Raw genomic sequence first — 15,893 nt, forward strand, 5'->3', positions numbered from 1 at the left:
TCTTTGTGCTCATGCAGGTAGAGCACAAGATACAAACAAAATGGGAGGATATTAGGTCGGCTGAGTCAGTGATCTCCTTTAAGTCCCTTCTTAAAACATTTTATGAGAGAGCCTTTCCTGATTTTACTTTAGTTTAAAATGTTCTTTGAACTGTCCTTTTTCCTTTAAAAAAAAAGTCTTGTTTATCCGTTTTCTTTTAAAACCTGATGGTTTTATGACTTGTCTGCTTTTTTGCTGCCTTTGTGAAGAACTTTGTAACGTGGATTTTGAACGGTGCTCTATAAATAAAGATTATTATTATTATTATTATTATTATTATTATATTATTATTATAAAATGTCCAAGTTGGTGGACACAAGAATGGTGGAGAGCAGCTACTATAATTAACAAGACATGTACATAAAATAATGAGGATCTTACTGGCTCATGCCCTTAAAACAAGGCATGAGCCAGTATGTAGTAACCATATTGTTTAAGAGTCTTATTTGATCTACAAATAGATTAGAATCCTATAAAATTTAAAAGGAAAATACTATCTGTATCTAAGAAGAGAAATATCAAAAGGAAAGGACTTTTTACCCAGGGGGCAGTGGTTCGGGGCGTTCCCACGTTGTTCTCTTTTCCACATGATCGACAAAATACACCCTGCCGTTCTGATCCACTCTCTGCTCCCACCTAGATAAAATAACAGCAATAAAATTGAGGACATTAGGTAAGGGTGCACGGCTCCAGCCATTTAGGTGTATTATGTATGGCTATCACAACATGAGTCTTTCTACTACAAAAGCAGCAAATAGCCCCCCCCCCCTCTCATTAATATTATAAAGAGTACGGACTAGACCTGCTCTATAGGAAAAGTGCAATGAGATAAATTCTGTTATGATCCGATAAGATGTGCGTTTACATGCCCCAAAGCACTTGCTCAGAAAATAACTTTTTTGACATGTACAAAGTGGTTCCACCCGCTGTGAAAAGGTCTGATCTGCCAGAAATATAAGCAGAAGAAGTGGTTCCGTCTGTTAATACAATTTTCAAGATGGACCACATCGTGTCCTGGGAACAGTATTTGCATTTCTGCTGTTCTGTTTCTGGCGTTCAACAATCCATAAATCTTTTAAGGTTTTCAACAAAAAAAGTTATAATCAGTCACAGACCAGTTTTGTTTTGCTACCGCCATGTTTCTGTCCATCCTGGAAACTCGTTCATGTCACCTCATGTTACTCCCATGTGGGGCAAACATGCACAGAAAGAATTCATTTATTAAAACCAGAGCGAAACGATCAGATTGAGCATTTCACAACGACAACACTAAAACAGTTCAAAAGGGGTATTTAAGGAATTATAGTCTGAAATAGAAGGACACTCGGAGAGCACAGACCTCTGCCAAGGTTAATAGTCCAGTCTTCTATGATATGCAAATCTGCAAGCGCAACCATTATATATGTCTGGATATATTTCCAAAACTATTAGAATTACAGTATGTCAAAATATGGTTGTGCCTAGCTGAAGCCTCATCATCTCAGCTGTGCATTTATTATGTAGTTCGCGCAGGTCGGAAATTCCGGAATAATCTGGAAAAATCACATCCCTGATTGCTTATTTCTTACATACAGTACCTGCTGCATTTGTTTCTACAGTGATGTTTGAGGTGGCATGTTTTGTTGTATGTTTAATCATGGCACACCATTCACTTTAATGACAATGGATTCGCGCATACGTGAAGAATTCAGTTCATTTTGCTACAGACACCGTGTTACAATTGACCTATCTCGCAACGTTAACGAAAGTGAAAAATAATTAATGTTTCAGGCCCGCGATTCGGATCTGCTCCAAAATTGAATCTTTCCTTGGCCCATGCTACACACTTCCACCAGGTTTCATGAATATCGGGCCAGTAGTTTTTCCGTAATCCTGCTGACAGTCAAGCACTGAAAACATAACCTCCTTGGCAGAGGTAATCAAACCAAAGAGAGAGACAATGAGAAAAAGACTGCAATGATAATGGAGTGAGTTAGTCACAATCACATTAAAAATGTAAAATGCCATAAGTGACTAACTCACAATGTAATCAATGTTCAGACACACCTGTGTTGTTTTCTACATACAAAACAGTAACATGTCATCCTTTTGTATTAATGATATGCTATAAGTCTGAAAACATTTCTATATCCTCACATTTGTCATTTGTGCCTGCACACACAGCTGCATTGTGTTTTTAAAATATTTTCTAATGAATTTCAGTGAAGGTTTGATGTGAATCTAAACCAGACCAACCAATAATCCCACTTTATTGCTGTCCTACACTCACAAATCTTTGTGCACACACTTCTATTTATCCATATATGGGTTCAGGACTTAATACATGCTCACTAAACTGTGCCTTACTGCTGTATTCTTATTGGGCTGGAGTAAATGTTATCCCAGAATTTGACAGACTCTACTTTTTGCTTAAGATGACCCAATTTCTATTCCTTTGAGTGATTTATCTTTTTTTCCCCCTTAAACTTTCTGTTGATGAAGTTTGTGATTTTGTATCTTTTGTGTCTGTGAGACACAGAAACAGCACAAAGACAAAGCAGAAAACATATAATCTGCTGTTTGGCTTGGGCATTATAATACTATTACTGCTCAGCATGACACTGAGGGACCAGATAATACTTGTCACTCTTTAGCGTTAATAACAATAAGCTTGCATTAGTGACATTGGCAAAAATAAAATTAAATAAAAAAATGTTTTGATTATTCTTTAACCAAACCTCCTAAGTTATTCTTCTAACGATTACAAAATGAGAACTAACCCAGGGGGCAACGGTCCAGTGTTGACAGCGGGGACCCTGGGAGTGACAGCAGGGGTGATGGTGCTGGTTGGCTGTCTGGTTGCTGCAACTTCAGAGCTGGTGGCCGACACGGAGTTCCTGTCTGAGCCTACCAATGGACTTGAGTCTGGGGCTGATGAAGGTCCTGAGGCTGGTGTTCGCACTGGTGTATCAGAACCTGACTGACCGTCACTGCCATCAGCTGGTGCAGAGCTGTTGCTGGAAGATGCTGAGGAAACAATCAGAAATCACAGAGGTAAATTGTAGATCCTAAGGAGTTTATCAAGGCGGGTTGGCTTTGCAGCTTGAGTTGGCAAAACCAAATCTTCTCTTCACAAACGTAACACTGGCATATTTCAATTATTTGTGCTGTTCTGCAGCGTTGCCTTGTTTGAATATGGCTCATTTTAAAGTAAACTGGTCATACAAAAAATGTGTTTGTAAGTTGAGTGGCCCAACCCCCAATTTAGCCTTAGAGTAAATGTTTGACATTAATTAGATTGTGACAGAGTACACAGTCAGTGTAGGAAGAAGAGCACTTGACCTTTGTTTCCCTCCTGTTCTTAGTTGAAAAGTGTCTAGAGCAGATCAGAATGGGACCTTCCTTCAGTAAATGTCTGACCTGGTGAAGAGGTGGGTCTGCGGGGGGTTGGAGGAGGAGGTCTGGAGGGCCTGGGTGGTCGGAGAGGCCTCGAGCCCCCTGATGACATTGAGGGAGACCCTGTGCTGTTCACTGACCTCTGGCCACTGGGAGAAGACCTGTGCTCTGCACCGTCCACAGCTGGAGAGCTGTCTCGACTCCGCCTGTGAGGAGGGAGGGTCAATGGAGATAAATAAAGCAGAAACTACGATAATAACGAAACTCAACTGAAAATGGGAAGAGAAACTGTACCTTATTGCATGATCCCCATTTGGTTGTGATTCCCCATTTGATGTACCTGAAGTAAAAACACAATAAATTAAGCAGGAATTCCTGTTTACACATAACAAAACCAGTCAAACAAACAAAATCTAATGTGACTGTACCCTGTCGATATAAATACAAAGGTTTTGCTTGATTATCCCACATACTTCAACTGCAAGCAACTAAAACATGATACTGACAGAATGAAAACCATTTATAAAAGTGCTAATTTACTTTTTTCCTGGCATTATTTTAACTATGACAACAGACAAGTGCAGTCGAATAACTGCATCAATTATATTTTTTACAGATGACAAATAAACTTGAAAATATTTAAACAGGCCTGCATGCTTTTGATGTAAACTCTGTTCAGCTTGTGGCTCTTCTGTGACTCACTGTGATGGTCAGCCTCAGCTGTGGCGAACATCTCGGGCTCGACAGTCATGCCGTCCAGGCAGACAGACAGGTCTCCCACCACATCTGACTGGTCTCTGTCTGCACACAGCTGTAAGGTCTGCACCACCTCAGAGACTACATTGAGACAGATGGTAACAGTCACAGTAAGACAATGACAACTGAAATATATCGCCTGCTATTAATGATGCAGGCATACCTTGAGCCAATCAGTGACAAGATGCATTGTCCCTTCAAATTTCATCAAAGTCAAACCAGCAGTATACTGTAGCAGTTCAAAATAGATTGTTAACCTCCAGAAACAACTTCAAAAGTTAACATTTTTTTCCATCAGTTGCCTATAAACGTCAAATCCTGGCAACTTGGGGAACAGAGAAAATACCAACATTATTGTTTATTTTGAGTGTCATCACTGCCCAACAATGCCAGTAGTTACTTGGCTCAGTGTAGAGAGACATTACAGTTTAAATTAGGATCAATTATCTAAATAAATGAGGGGAACAAGACAACACTGTTAGATCTGCTGTTCCTGTTCAGGCTGAATGTTGCTCTTGCTGGGATAATCAACGGCTCATTTGTAAAAATTACAAAACATGTTCATATCGACAAGTAATTTAAATTACAAAGTCATGGCGATCAGCGTGTATTTTCCTGCTCTGACATGGAATATCAATCAGCTCTTGACATGTGATTTGTACCCAGAGTTCTCCGTCATTAGCACTGCTGGCCAGGGTCCATGCATAAAAGAATGACCAGGCAGGGGACTGAATGGAGTCTTTATGAGAAACAAACCAAAGATAAACAGCCCAAAAATCTACCAGGGCAAAAGGGGATGACAAAAAACAGCAGCCTCCTTCAGAAATGTTAAGTGGAGTGCCTCAGTGGTTTATTTTTTATTCTAAAATAAGTCTGATGAACCACATCTGTAATGCTTTGATATAACTTCTGTATTTTAGGGTTGCCAGATTTTTGACAGAGGCATGGACAGCCTTGGTCCAACAGTTCAAATAAGTCATTTTAATTTCTACATTTTGTTTGACTGCTGTGATACAGCTGTATCAAACTGTACCACACCAGATAGATACCAGATACGCCATTGCCAAAACCTCTGATGAGCAGGAAGTGATGCATTTTAAATTTCTGGCAGCTGCAACAACAGTTTCAAATAAATGAAAGAAGAACATTAGCAGTAACAGCCACGATAACTGAAGAGACAAAGCTCCACCTTCAGAAACTCAAATTTCATCAACAGGACAACCACGGCGACAGTCCTGCACTATTTGCAGAAACATGTACTGTTTAGCATCCAAAATGTCAAACAAAAAGAAGCATGCTACCATTTTTTTAGACTCCATTTACAAAATAAAGATCATATTGGACAACATAGATTTTATACAAAAAATGTGAGAAAACAATGTTTGTATTAGGACCATACAGTTTCACATGGCACACCAGCTCTGAGCCACACAAGGCTGAATACAAAGCTACCTACACCACCATCATGATGATGTTTTTACAGTCTGACATGACACATAGTTTTTGTAAGCACTGCAGGCCTATGAGATCAAACAGAGGTTGATTTGTAGTCTAGGTATGCCTTGTACCATTAATCTTAATTTGGTGTAAGTGGAGAAGAGTCAGTATGGGTTTGGTTAGCCTTAACAACTGTAACCCTCCAGGCAAAGATTGTTAGATGAAATTGGCCCATAATCATCCAAGAGGATTTAAAATCAAGATAAATCAGCAAATTAGGTAAAATGCATAAAAAATAAAAAATGTTTGCATATAGATGACACAGATTCAAAATGTATCTTAATAGCATAAACAAGAGGAATATTTGTGATGCCATGTATTCATGGAATATATATATTGGACACTGGAAATGCATCATCTACACACATTGTGAGGTAACCAAATATTTCAAAAATAGTTTTAGAATTCTCATCTGGGACGTCAAGGACCAATGTATGCCTTATTAAATATCTCTCAACATAACACAAGTGTGTATATGTCAATGAAATGGAAGTTTGTTGCAGCACAGATGCACACACAGACACGACATCCTGACGGAGTTTGTATATTGTTGTGAAAGACACAGTAAAATCAATAATATGGAGTGGGCCAGAAAGGAAAAAAGAATATGTAGAACAGCTGTGTGTGTGTGTGTGTCTGTGTGTGTCATTCACTCACTTTTCATGTCGTTAGACTTGAGTGTGTCACTGACGTCCAGCGTGGCCATGCCTAGCAACACATCTGACTTCAGTGTCTGGTGGCTCCAGACGCGAAACACCAGTTTGCTGAATGGAGTCACAATCCTGTTGAAACAAACAATTCAGTTGATACGTGCAATGCATTGATACTTTTGGATGACAGAAAGAGCGGTGCCTTGCTCTTGTACCCGGAGGATCTGATTTCAGAAAGCCCTCCAAGGTCTTACTATAAGGACTTCACCAGCATTTCATCAATCACAGTTTCAAACTCAGTAGTGTGGAAACCAGACGAATCTGTGCTCATGTTTTATTTACTCTGGCAGATATGTCTGGCCCCCTCCCATTCCGACAAATCTGAGACACATTTTTTTCCTGCTGAAAAGGGACCAAGCACAGCCCCAGCTTGCATGTGTCGCTCAGTGCTACCTCACACGTTTCGTTGCTCTGATTGGTTGTATGTCTATCCAATTGCATCCAGGGGCATTTTGGTCTGCACTCGTTGATAACGCCTCTTGGAAATCGAAAATGAACTGAGAGGTTCCAGACTAATACACATTTGCAAATTAGTCTAGCGATGCCAGGCTACTTTCAGAGAGCACTATTTCACAATTTCAGCAATAAACTGGTAATCTGCTATTTCTCCTAACAATTTACAAAATGTGAACAAAAGGTAGCTTGATGTCACAGCTCCCAAACACCTGACTTCTGCATCCAATTTTAGATGCATTTAGTTTACTTTATTACTGATAGCAACAAGGATAAAAAATGAACTTCAACTTCAGCAGGTTTTTCTAATGTATCAATCTTTTTAGTAGGCGACACACCACTCTTTAGGAGGTTCTTTTCAAAAACCTATTTGACGGGTAAAAAAGTGAAAGCAGCTGGTAGTTTGCAATCCATCAGCCACTGTGGCTGTGTGAGCAGCAAAACCTTTGTCTTGTCGTGAAAGCAACCCACAGACAATAAAGTTCAGAAGCTATTCGGGGACAACAAGTGTCTGTAAACATCACTATGACAGTTGTTTAGCTAGCACCCTCTGCGCCCCCAGGAAAAAACATTTGTGGACACATGGGCTCAGGTCAGATTACATCCCATAGTAAACACTTGTTACATAATAACTCTGGCCCCATGTGTACAAGAGAAACTGTAGGAGGACTCTATATTAAGAAGGTCCCGATGCACAGCAGAAGATCCTGGACAGGCTAAAATTAAGATGGCATCTGATGTGCGAATATGTTGGACTGTAGGAAGTCTAGTGGTCTGGCTTACAGGAAGTCTGGTTCCTGTAAATGAACCAAACACACTCTCTCACCACTGTGTGGCATTTTCCTTAACAGTGCCAACCACTTGGAGATAGCATTTTTCTTTTAAAACTGTACACACACCATTATCCTGAACTCAGAGTTACACTACTGACAAAAGTCCTTCCCGAAAACCAAGTCCTGGTGACTCATTCAGAAAGAAAACTGCTTCAGGCAAGACATCTTGATAAAGAGCATATGTTACACCAGCAATTTTATACGATTATAAGAAAGTCTATTTTTGTATGCCTTGGAGAAACTCAAGGTCTGGACAATTTTCTGAGGAAATTATGTTGTGCAATGCCAAATAGTACAGTCAGCAGTAATTTTTCAAGCTATGCTTCTTCCTCAAAGCCAAACCCCTACACTGGTTTCATTAATTCCTTATTTTGAAGCTTACACCAAGACCATCAACAGACTTGTACAAGTGTTTGTACATTTGAGTCTAACTGTACCTCATCCAGCAGCACAGGTAGTGATTACTATGAGCAGTATGCTTTTGTATGTTTTCTTTATAAGCTTCTCAACAAATTTGAAGTACTACAACATTCTTGTTCAGCAAAGCTGCTATTACTTTTCCTTTAGAACCTTCAATATTTCTCGTACTGTATCAATAATGGCTAGTCACCAAAAGACAATAGTTTTAGTTACCTGAACAATCTGTAACATCACAAGTGCTACACCAGGATTTTAACAACAAGTGCTATGTGCTGATAGTTCCTTTCAAACACTTAGAGGTAAAACTTCAGTGTGTGCACACATAAAATCTTTGTTGGAGTCAAACCTGAGAAAAGAAACTCTTGTAAATAACAGTTAGGGTTGTTTTGAGCCACCTGAAATACCAGACAGGTGACATTTAACACATTACCATTAAGATGTTTTCTGTGAACATTCAAACATTAGAATTCACTCTGTCTTATGTGGCAAATCCCAGCATGCAGGCAACACAACAGAACGAACATTTGAATTTTAAATACAATTTGACACAAGTCTGGCTGGAGAAAAATCTCTTATCAGTAGCAACAGAATAATAAATTTCTGATTATCATAAATGTAATCAAATGTCAAATGGGTCTGATAATCCTGGCAAGACTTTGACTCACACAGTGAGCGGCTGCTTCCATTTGGGGCTGTGGGTGTTGTTGCATTTCTCTGTTTTCTTGGACTGGCCGTCGACTGTCACTTCCACATAAGGACTGGGACCAAACCAGTTTTTCTTGTTCTCTTTTAGTTTTGCTGATAACACTGAAACAGGTAGATAGGGAGAAGGAACCATGCAGTGGACAGTCAGTCATGTTGGTGCAGAAAGAAAGGGAAAGGAAAGGAAAACAATAATTCAGGAACAGGGAAATATTGTATTTTGCACACATTTTTAAATGAAAAGCAGAACAGAGGAACATGACTGCGATGAAATCTGGATTTTACCAGTTGAAATTCAAAACAGTGCAAAATGTATTTAGCTTGTGAGGTAGCGGCAGTGACTTTCTCAAAATGTCTGTCACTTAGGTGATGCAGTGATGGACGAATATCACCACATGATTAATAAACACACAAGGCAAAGAAGACAGGCAAAGTTTAAGTTCTCACAATAGATATTTATCACTGCAGACATTTTGTCGTGTCACAGTAGGAAAAACACAGGTGATATAATGGCTCTGTTCTATTTATATGTCCCAGTAAGCCATGACAGTGTGATAGTGAGCCAGCATGCACAATACCAAGACGCTGAAAATAAGGCAGCTAAATAGAATTAAACAGAAATCGTCCATTTTATTTCTTTAGACCTGTGCTTTTCCTTGTTTTACATTCAAAAACAGCTTACTATTATTACTTTTGAACAGAAGTAGCATAATGCTGAATGTAAAATGAGAAAAAAATTACACAGAAATGAAAAACATATGAGAAACAAAAGAACCTAACATTTTTTTACTTGAACCTCTGTTCATTTTGACAAACACTGAAGACTTACCAATGATTTGTAGCTGTGCCTTCATAGGGTAACCGTTGGAAGTGCCCAACTTGGTGACTCCACTGGCCATGACATAGGGCTGGGCTGAATACCTGCAGCACAGACAACACATTATTAGGGTGGTGACAAATCGGTTTACCACTACTGCAGATGTACAGCATACAGATGAGATTATTTAGATCATGTATATGAAAGACTTGCAAAAATTACACTTACAAAAAAAAAACATAGTACAACCCTACCTCAATAATTAAGCACTGTATATTTTACCAACCACCCTTCTAAAGCTAGCTACCCATTTACAGCAAAAAGGTAAAACCATATCATTTCTTTAAGCACTATGAAGTTTCAGCTTTATTTATTCTAATAACCATCAGTTTTCCATTAAGCATTGGAATGAAGTACGGTTCAACATTCAGACCATTGATACTGACTGCATAACCATCAATCAGTCACTATTAGAGGCTGACAATGTAGACTTTCAGGCAAGAGGCATGAAGAAAATCATGATTAATACATTGCATTTACAATTTTTGATGACATCTAGTTCTTGTAACTTTGAAGGCCAAATGTAGGCTACTTACTGTAAGCGTCTGCCAAATTAATGTAATATAATGTAGGCTAATAACGCTCATCTGGAGCATCAATTTGAATAGATGGAGAGGCTACATTTATAAATTGTCTTCCCTTACTGGAATCTTCAACACTAAAACAGTACTATAAACTGTTGACATTTGAAGCGAACAGACTGACAAATAAAACAAGCTTGCCACTCTGTTATAGTTACCTGTCAGATTGTCATGTGAGACACACAGAAGTTGCACCATCATGGAAGGTAATAAAAGGAAATAAAAAGACAAAGGTCAGGCATACAGCCTGTGAAATGCTGATTATATAAACCAGTCTGTACTGTCATTCTAGCATCTTCAACTTTAAACTGACTCTATACATACAAATAAATCCTGTACCTATGTCCCTGCTCTGTGTATGAGGGCCAAATACACCTGAATGCAGGTGCACAACAGAGCCACAAAAGTATCTAAACAACTGTCATCAACTGAATGCATAAAGTTTGTACCCAGATGCTTCTTCTTCGTAAAGTTTTATGGCGGTTGGCAATCAACGTTATGGTGCATTACCGCCACCAACTGGAATGGAGTGTGGATCGGGACTCTAACTATACATTCACTAATGTACCCAGATGCTCTTCTGAACAAATATTTACTTTGTATTGTAACTTGGATGTCTACACATCCATCCATCATCATCTAGGTACAGCAGCTTACTAGGGCTGGGATGATTCATCGACATAATAATACGTTGATTAGCATATCATGCATCGGCGCGTCAAAATGAAGTATGGCTGCACCCAGTCAAAGCGTGGATTCCCTCGGAGAACAAGCTGCAGCCCAGAGGCCTTGCCCACAATCTCCCCTCGCTCTACCCCTTCCATGCTACTGACAGTCGCACATGCTCTGCATAGAAACACAGAGAGAGATAGAGTCTTCTGTTTATGTAGGCCTACTTATGCCGTTGTTTTGTAAAAGCTGGTGGGGGCGATGCCATTCGGTGCCATGTTGGTTTTGATCGATAGCCTACGTCATTAACAACAAGCCTCCTCCAGACGCGGCTCACCTGCTACTGTGAAAACAGAATCGCGCGTGAAAAAAATCGAAAACGGGAGTTGTGTTTTTTGGGCGACTTTATAAAACACAGTGCTGATGAAGAAAGTCAACAGTGCAAACACATACGGGGAGAGAGGGGTGGGCGGGCGGGGCAAGCCGGTGTGTGTGTGCAGAGACCAGTGGTTTAAGTGTGTGTATGAGGAAAAGAGAACTGAAGGGAAAAGCAAGGTTCAAGTAGAGTCAACACCAAAGTAAGGTGGTGAATGAAGTAGAATTAAAATGGGAACATAAGAAATAACCTACTAGACATAGGGTAATATATTAATTTATTCTTTCAAATATTATAATATTTTCAAAAGAAAAATATTTTTTGTTGCAGAATAATGCCCTGTAGTACATACTTTTTTCTTGTTACATTTGTTTGTTTTTAAGAGAAAATGATTGAATAAAATATTGAAATATTAATGAGACAAGTTTTGATATTTATTTTGGGTAAATTCATTGTTATATTAATTAAGTAATAAAAAATAATTTTGAATAATTGATAAATTAGTTGTTAGATTAATAGACTAATCGAAGAAATAATCGTTAGGTGCAGACCTAGAGCGTACCACAGGGGAGCTGGAGCCTATACCACTTTCCCTCAAACCAAGTCATCTACTTCTACTTCAGTTAGTGATTTCCTACATTTTCTCAAGTCTCTTACCAACACCCTATAAAAGGACGACGAATTAGCCACTATGGTGTGCTAACCAAATCATTTGTAAATACTGAGAATTTACATTTGTGGCTGCTTCGCTTAGTCAGTGTTCAATGGAGTCTTATGGAGAAATTATTTTCCCTTTAAAAGAAGTAAACTCCAGTCATAATGTTTGGGGGTTTTTTTTGACAGTACAAAAAATAAACAAACAAACAAACAAAAAACAGGAATGTCAACAGATATGAACTCTGAAAATCCAATGCCAACTAAGCTGCACCACTAACAAATGTGTCAATCAAAGAGAAAGAAAAGGGAAACACTTTCTTTCCCTAGAATCTAGGCCGTTACCTTAATGCGTCACTGAAAATGCATGTTCCTCAGTCTATCTCTCATCCAGTATGCACATGGCAGAGCAGGAGAAAGTGAGGAGCTCCTGGGTAAACTTTCCTTTTGGCTACTGCTTTAGTCTGTCAATAATTCAGTGCAACTGCTGACTTTGCAGCCTCGTGAGCAGGCCAACTGCATTTTGTAGATGAGGGTATTCGCTGAATATTAAACTCTACAATGACCTGACTTGACTCAGATTTTTTAACCAACTAAATAACATCATCCACAGACCAGTAAATTGTGCTTGGTGATTCTTTGAGGAATTTTAAATTGAATTTGAGCTCAAATTGCACCATTTCCTTGGCTATAGAGCTCTGAGTATGTTCTCTTATAGGGTATTGTACACCTGAACAGCCCACTTTGAAAAATATCACCTGAACCTCTCAGGTCAAAAAGATCAGCAAAATCTCTACAACTTGTCTAAGCCTCATCAGCTATAGATAAACTTGTATTCTCTAGAATGTTAACTCATAGAGATAAACTGTCTACACCATGACTATTAAGCGTACAAAACAATGGTGCATATCGCCAAAACATACCTTCATGATGACCAACTTAGTATGACTATAATATAAAGGAACAAACAGGTTCTTCTATTATTATGCTTCAAGGAAACAACACTCAAGAGTCCTGTGTCTTTGTTTTGAAATACACCACAATAGCATATATGCTATGAATTACTGAAAATCCGATGTGATCATAAACTAGATCTTCAATGAAAATCAAACATGACATATCATTCAGGTCAGGAGATCATGTTGGAGATATTGTGATGGATTATTGATAGTCAAAACATTTCCCATTACATGAGGGCAACACATGAAAACAGACAGGAAAGCAGCAGCCAGCCTCCCTGTCCAGTAACCAGATTACTAAACATTTGACACTGCCTGTCGAGAACAACAGTGGCAGACAAGGGCACAAACTAACACAACCAAACTTGCCAAGTTGCAGATGACTAATAACTGTAACAAAAAAAAAAAAAATCATTGTCTCTTTCCCTCTTTGCTTAGCCTATCTATTTCTCCAGCATAACTATAGTTATCCAAGGGGACAAAATTATGCAGTCAGAAGAGGTGCTGGTAGGGGACACTGAAAAGCAGGAAACGTGTTCCATAATGTCAGTAATTAAATTTAAGAGCTGTTTGCTGAATATTCAGCCATTGTGCTTGTATCAGCAAATTATTTCTTACAACTGGTTCACTCAGTGAAGAAACAGTAACTTACTTATAACTTGAATCTAGTTTTAGTTATTACTGCTTAGCGACTTGATGTATAGAATGTATTAACTTATATGTCGTATTAACTCGTAGTTTGTGTTCTACAAAGCATGTCATTTTCCGAAGATCGCGACAACACCAAACTACCAACATTTTAAATAGAGTTCGGCGTACTGTTATCTCCATATGAGAACACGTAGCTAAGGAAAAATAACTCTAATCAAGTAAATTCCAATTGTGCTAGTCGGTATTTGCCTTAATTATTGGCAAATTACCAAATGTTGGTCATGATTAGCTACATAATTTAATCCAACTAGGAATGGATACCGAGCTAACGCTAAATCATACGTACAGTGAGGAACAGCATGTCCTGGTTAGCCCATAAACTGTAACGTTACTGACGCTAAACAGTATGTATGTTTACGGTGGCGGTGTGGTCACAGAAGTTGCTGAGTAAGTTACGTATTGAATGTCAGCTTGCCATCAGTTCTGACAGCCTCCTGCCATCCCAGTCTGGCTAACTGTTAGCTTACTAGCTAGCTCGTGTCATTATCATGGCTGGCTGGAAATCCCAAAGTCCAACGGCTATGAAAGAACAAATACCACCGGTCAGAGTTCTAGGAATTGGCTTCTACAACTTACCTGGATCCGAAGGGAGGATGTAAAACCAAACTGATGACGCTGCAGTGAAGTCCCAGCCCTCGGTCTGCAGTATGTTTAGATTTCAGGCGAGGCTTTACTTCAAGGGAAAAGAAACTTCCACCATCTTCGTAAACTCACGTCACGTCACGTGACCGAAACAAGGTGGGGCGCACACGTCTGCCAGTTTGCACTGTGATTGGACCAGGCAGTAAACATGCTGATGCATTTAGGGTCCCTATTGCAACCATTGTCCTGTTGCACAAAAGTAGAATTAAGACATCCGGGATAAATGACTCAGCTGAGCTCAATAAAGCCAAAACATGTGCGTCCAGGCTTAATTGGTTGCACAAAGACCAAGCCAGGATGAGCAGACACGGATTCATTAAGCCAGGTGAAACCAATCCTGGATAGGTGCGCGCTCACGGCTCACTCAAATAGACCCCGCCACAGATCACAGATTAACTGATTTACCATGGCAACTAGAGCCGCGTACTTTTCCCCGTCGGAAGCACAAATCCTCATGGAGGCATACGAGGAGGTAAAAGATATAATTAAGAAGAAAGGCAACACCGCCACAGTGATAAAGCAAAAGAGAAAAAGCGTGGCAAAGTATTGCAGACCGCCTGAATGCGTAAGTAGTGCACAATTACACACTCACCGCTCCGCTGAAACATCACAATTACAAATCAAATATTTAATTCACATCTCCAAAAACGCAGTTGTACTGTAATTATGAAACGGTTAAATTTTTTATTGAAATGCACTGCATATATGAGTGAAATTGTGTAACGTAACTCCATCACACTGTATAAAGCTATGATATATTATTATTAAAGCCTTACATTATTATTTTACGTTACTACGCTCAGTACGGTTTAATCTTAGCCGTTGTACTCTGCTTATTATGTTGTCCACCGGTTTTTGTGTTTCCCCTGCTTTTATTAATGTAAAGCAGCTTTGACAGAATGAAACAATTGTGAAAAGTGCTATATAAATAAAATTTTCTTGAATACATAGATGAGCTATAATAATAATCACTTTAATTTATATAGCGCCTTTCAAAGGACCCAAGGTTGGTTGCTCACTGCACTGCAAAATGTCTTTCTTACTTAGTATTTTTGTCTTGTTTTCAGTCAAAAAAATATCTAAAAAAATCTTAAACATTTTCTAGAGCAAAATAACCTAGGAAAATAAGCAAAAACTCTGCCAGTGAAACAAGAGAACTTTTCTAAAAGTAAGTGTTTATGGAAAAAGTAAACTTATTTCAAGAGAATTTTTCTTATTATATTGACAGATATTTAAATTTTTGCTTGTTTTAAGCACACATTTACTTGAAGTTTATATTTTTGGTCTAAACCTATACTTATTTTGCTAGGTCATTTAGAAAATCAAGAAAATACATCTTTAGAGTTTTCTTTTTTTTTATATATTTTTACTGAAAACAATACAAAAATACCAAGTCATTTTTGTCAGTGTGACTCCATTAAATGTTCTTGTGATAAAGAGTGTGTGTGTGTGTGTGTGCGTGTGATGTAGATTAAACATGAACGGGCCAAAACGGACATGGCAGCAGGTCAAAATCAAATACAAGAACATTCTGCAGAATGGTATGGTCCCTGACTAATATTTAACAAAGCACAAGCATATATTGTACCCAGAAGGTGCCTGCTCACACATTGTCTGTACTGTTTTAGCAGTGAAAAGA

At 38.8% G+C, this 15,893-nt stretch overlaps 1 protein-coding gene across 2 annotated transcripts in view; it reads right to left on the bottom strand.

Moving 5' to 3' along the window:
• The window catches only part of itchb (itchy E3 ubiquitin protein ligase b), a 31,080-nt gene extending 16,719 nt beyond the window's left edge, over positions 1–14,361 (bottom strand). The window contains exons 1-9 of one of the 2 annotated variants that reach the window (XM_044212902.1): positions 14,189–14,360; positions 9,615–9,706; positions 8,749–8,890; positions 6,325–6,449; positions 4,117–4,251; positions 3,709–3,754; positions 3,439–3,620; positions 2,799–3,045; positions 580–675 (exon numbers count right to left, since the gene is read on the bottom strand). In XM_044212902.1, the coding sequence (XP_044068837.1) occupies positions 580–675; positions 2,799–3,045; positions 3,439–3,620; positions 3,709–3,754; positions 4,117–4,251; positions 6,325–6,449; positions 8,749–8,890; positions 9,615–9,684 (1,043 nt within the window). In that variant the 5' untranslated portion in view covers positions 9,685–9,706; positions 14,189–14,360. Of the gene's footprint in view, positions 1–579; positions 676–2,798; positions 3,046–3,438; positions 3,621–3,708; positions 3,755–4,116; positions 4,252–6,324; positions 6,450–8,748; positions 8,891–9,614; positions 9,707–14,188 lie in introns of both variants that reach the window. The other variant, XM_044212903.1, reaches the window with a different exon arrangement.
• Between the last annotated feature and the right edge of the window lie 1,532 nt (positions 14,362–15,893).

The sequence above is a fragment of the Siniperca chuatsi genome, linkage group LG10 (genome assembly GCF_020085105.1).
Source record: "Siniperca chuatsi isolate FFG_IHB_CAS linkage group LG10, ASM2008510v1, whole genome shotgun sequence".
Taxonomy (NCBI): domain Eukaryota; kingdom Metazoa; phylum Chordata; class Actinopteri; order Centrarchiformes; family Sinipercidae; genus Siniperca; species Siniperca chuatsi.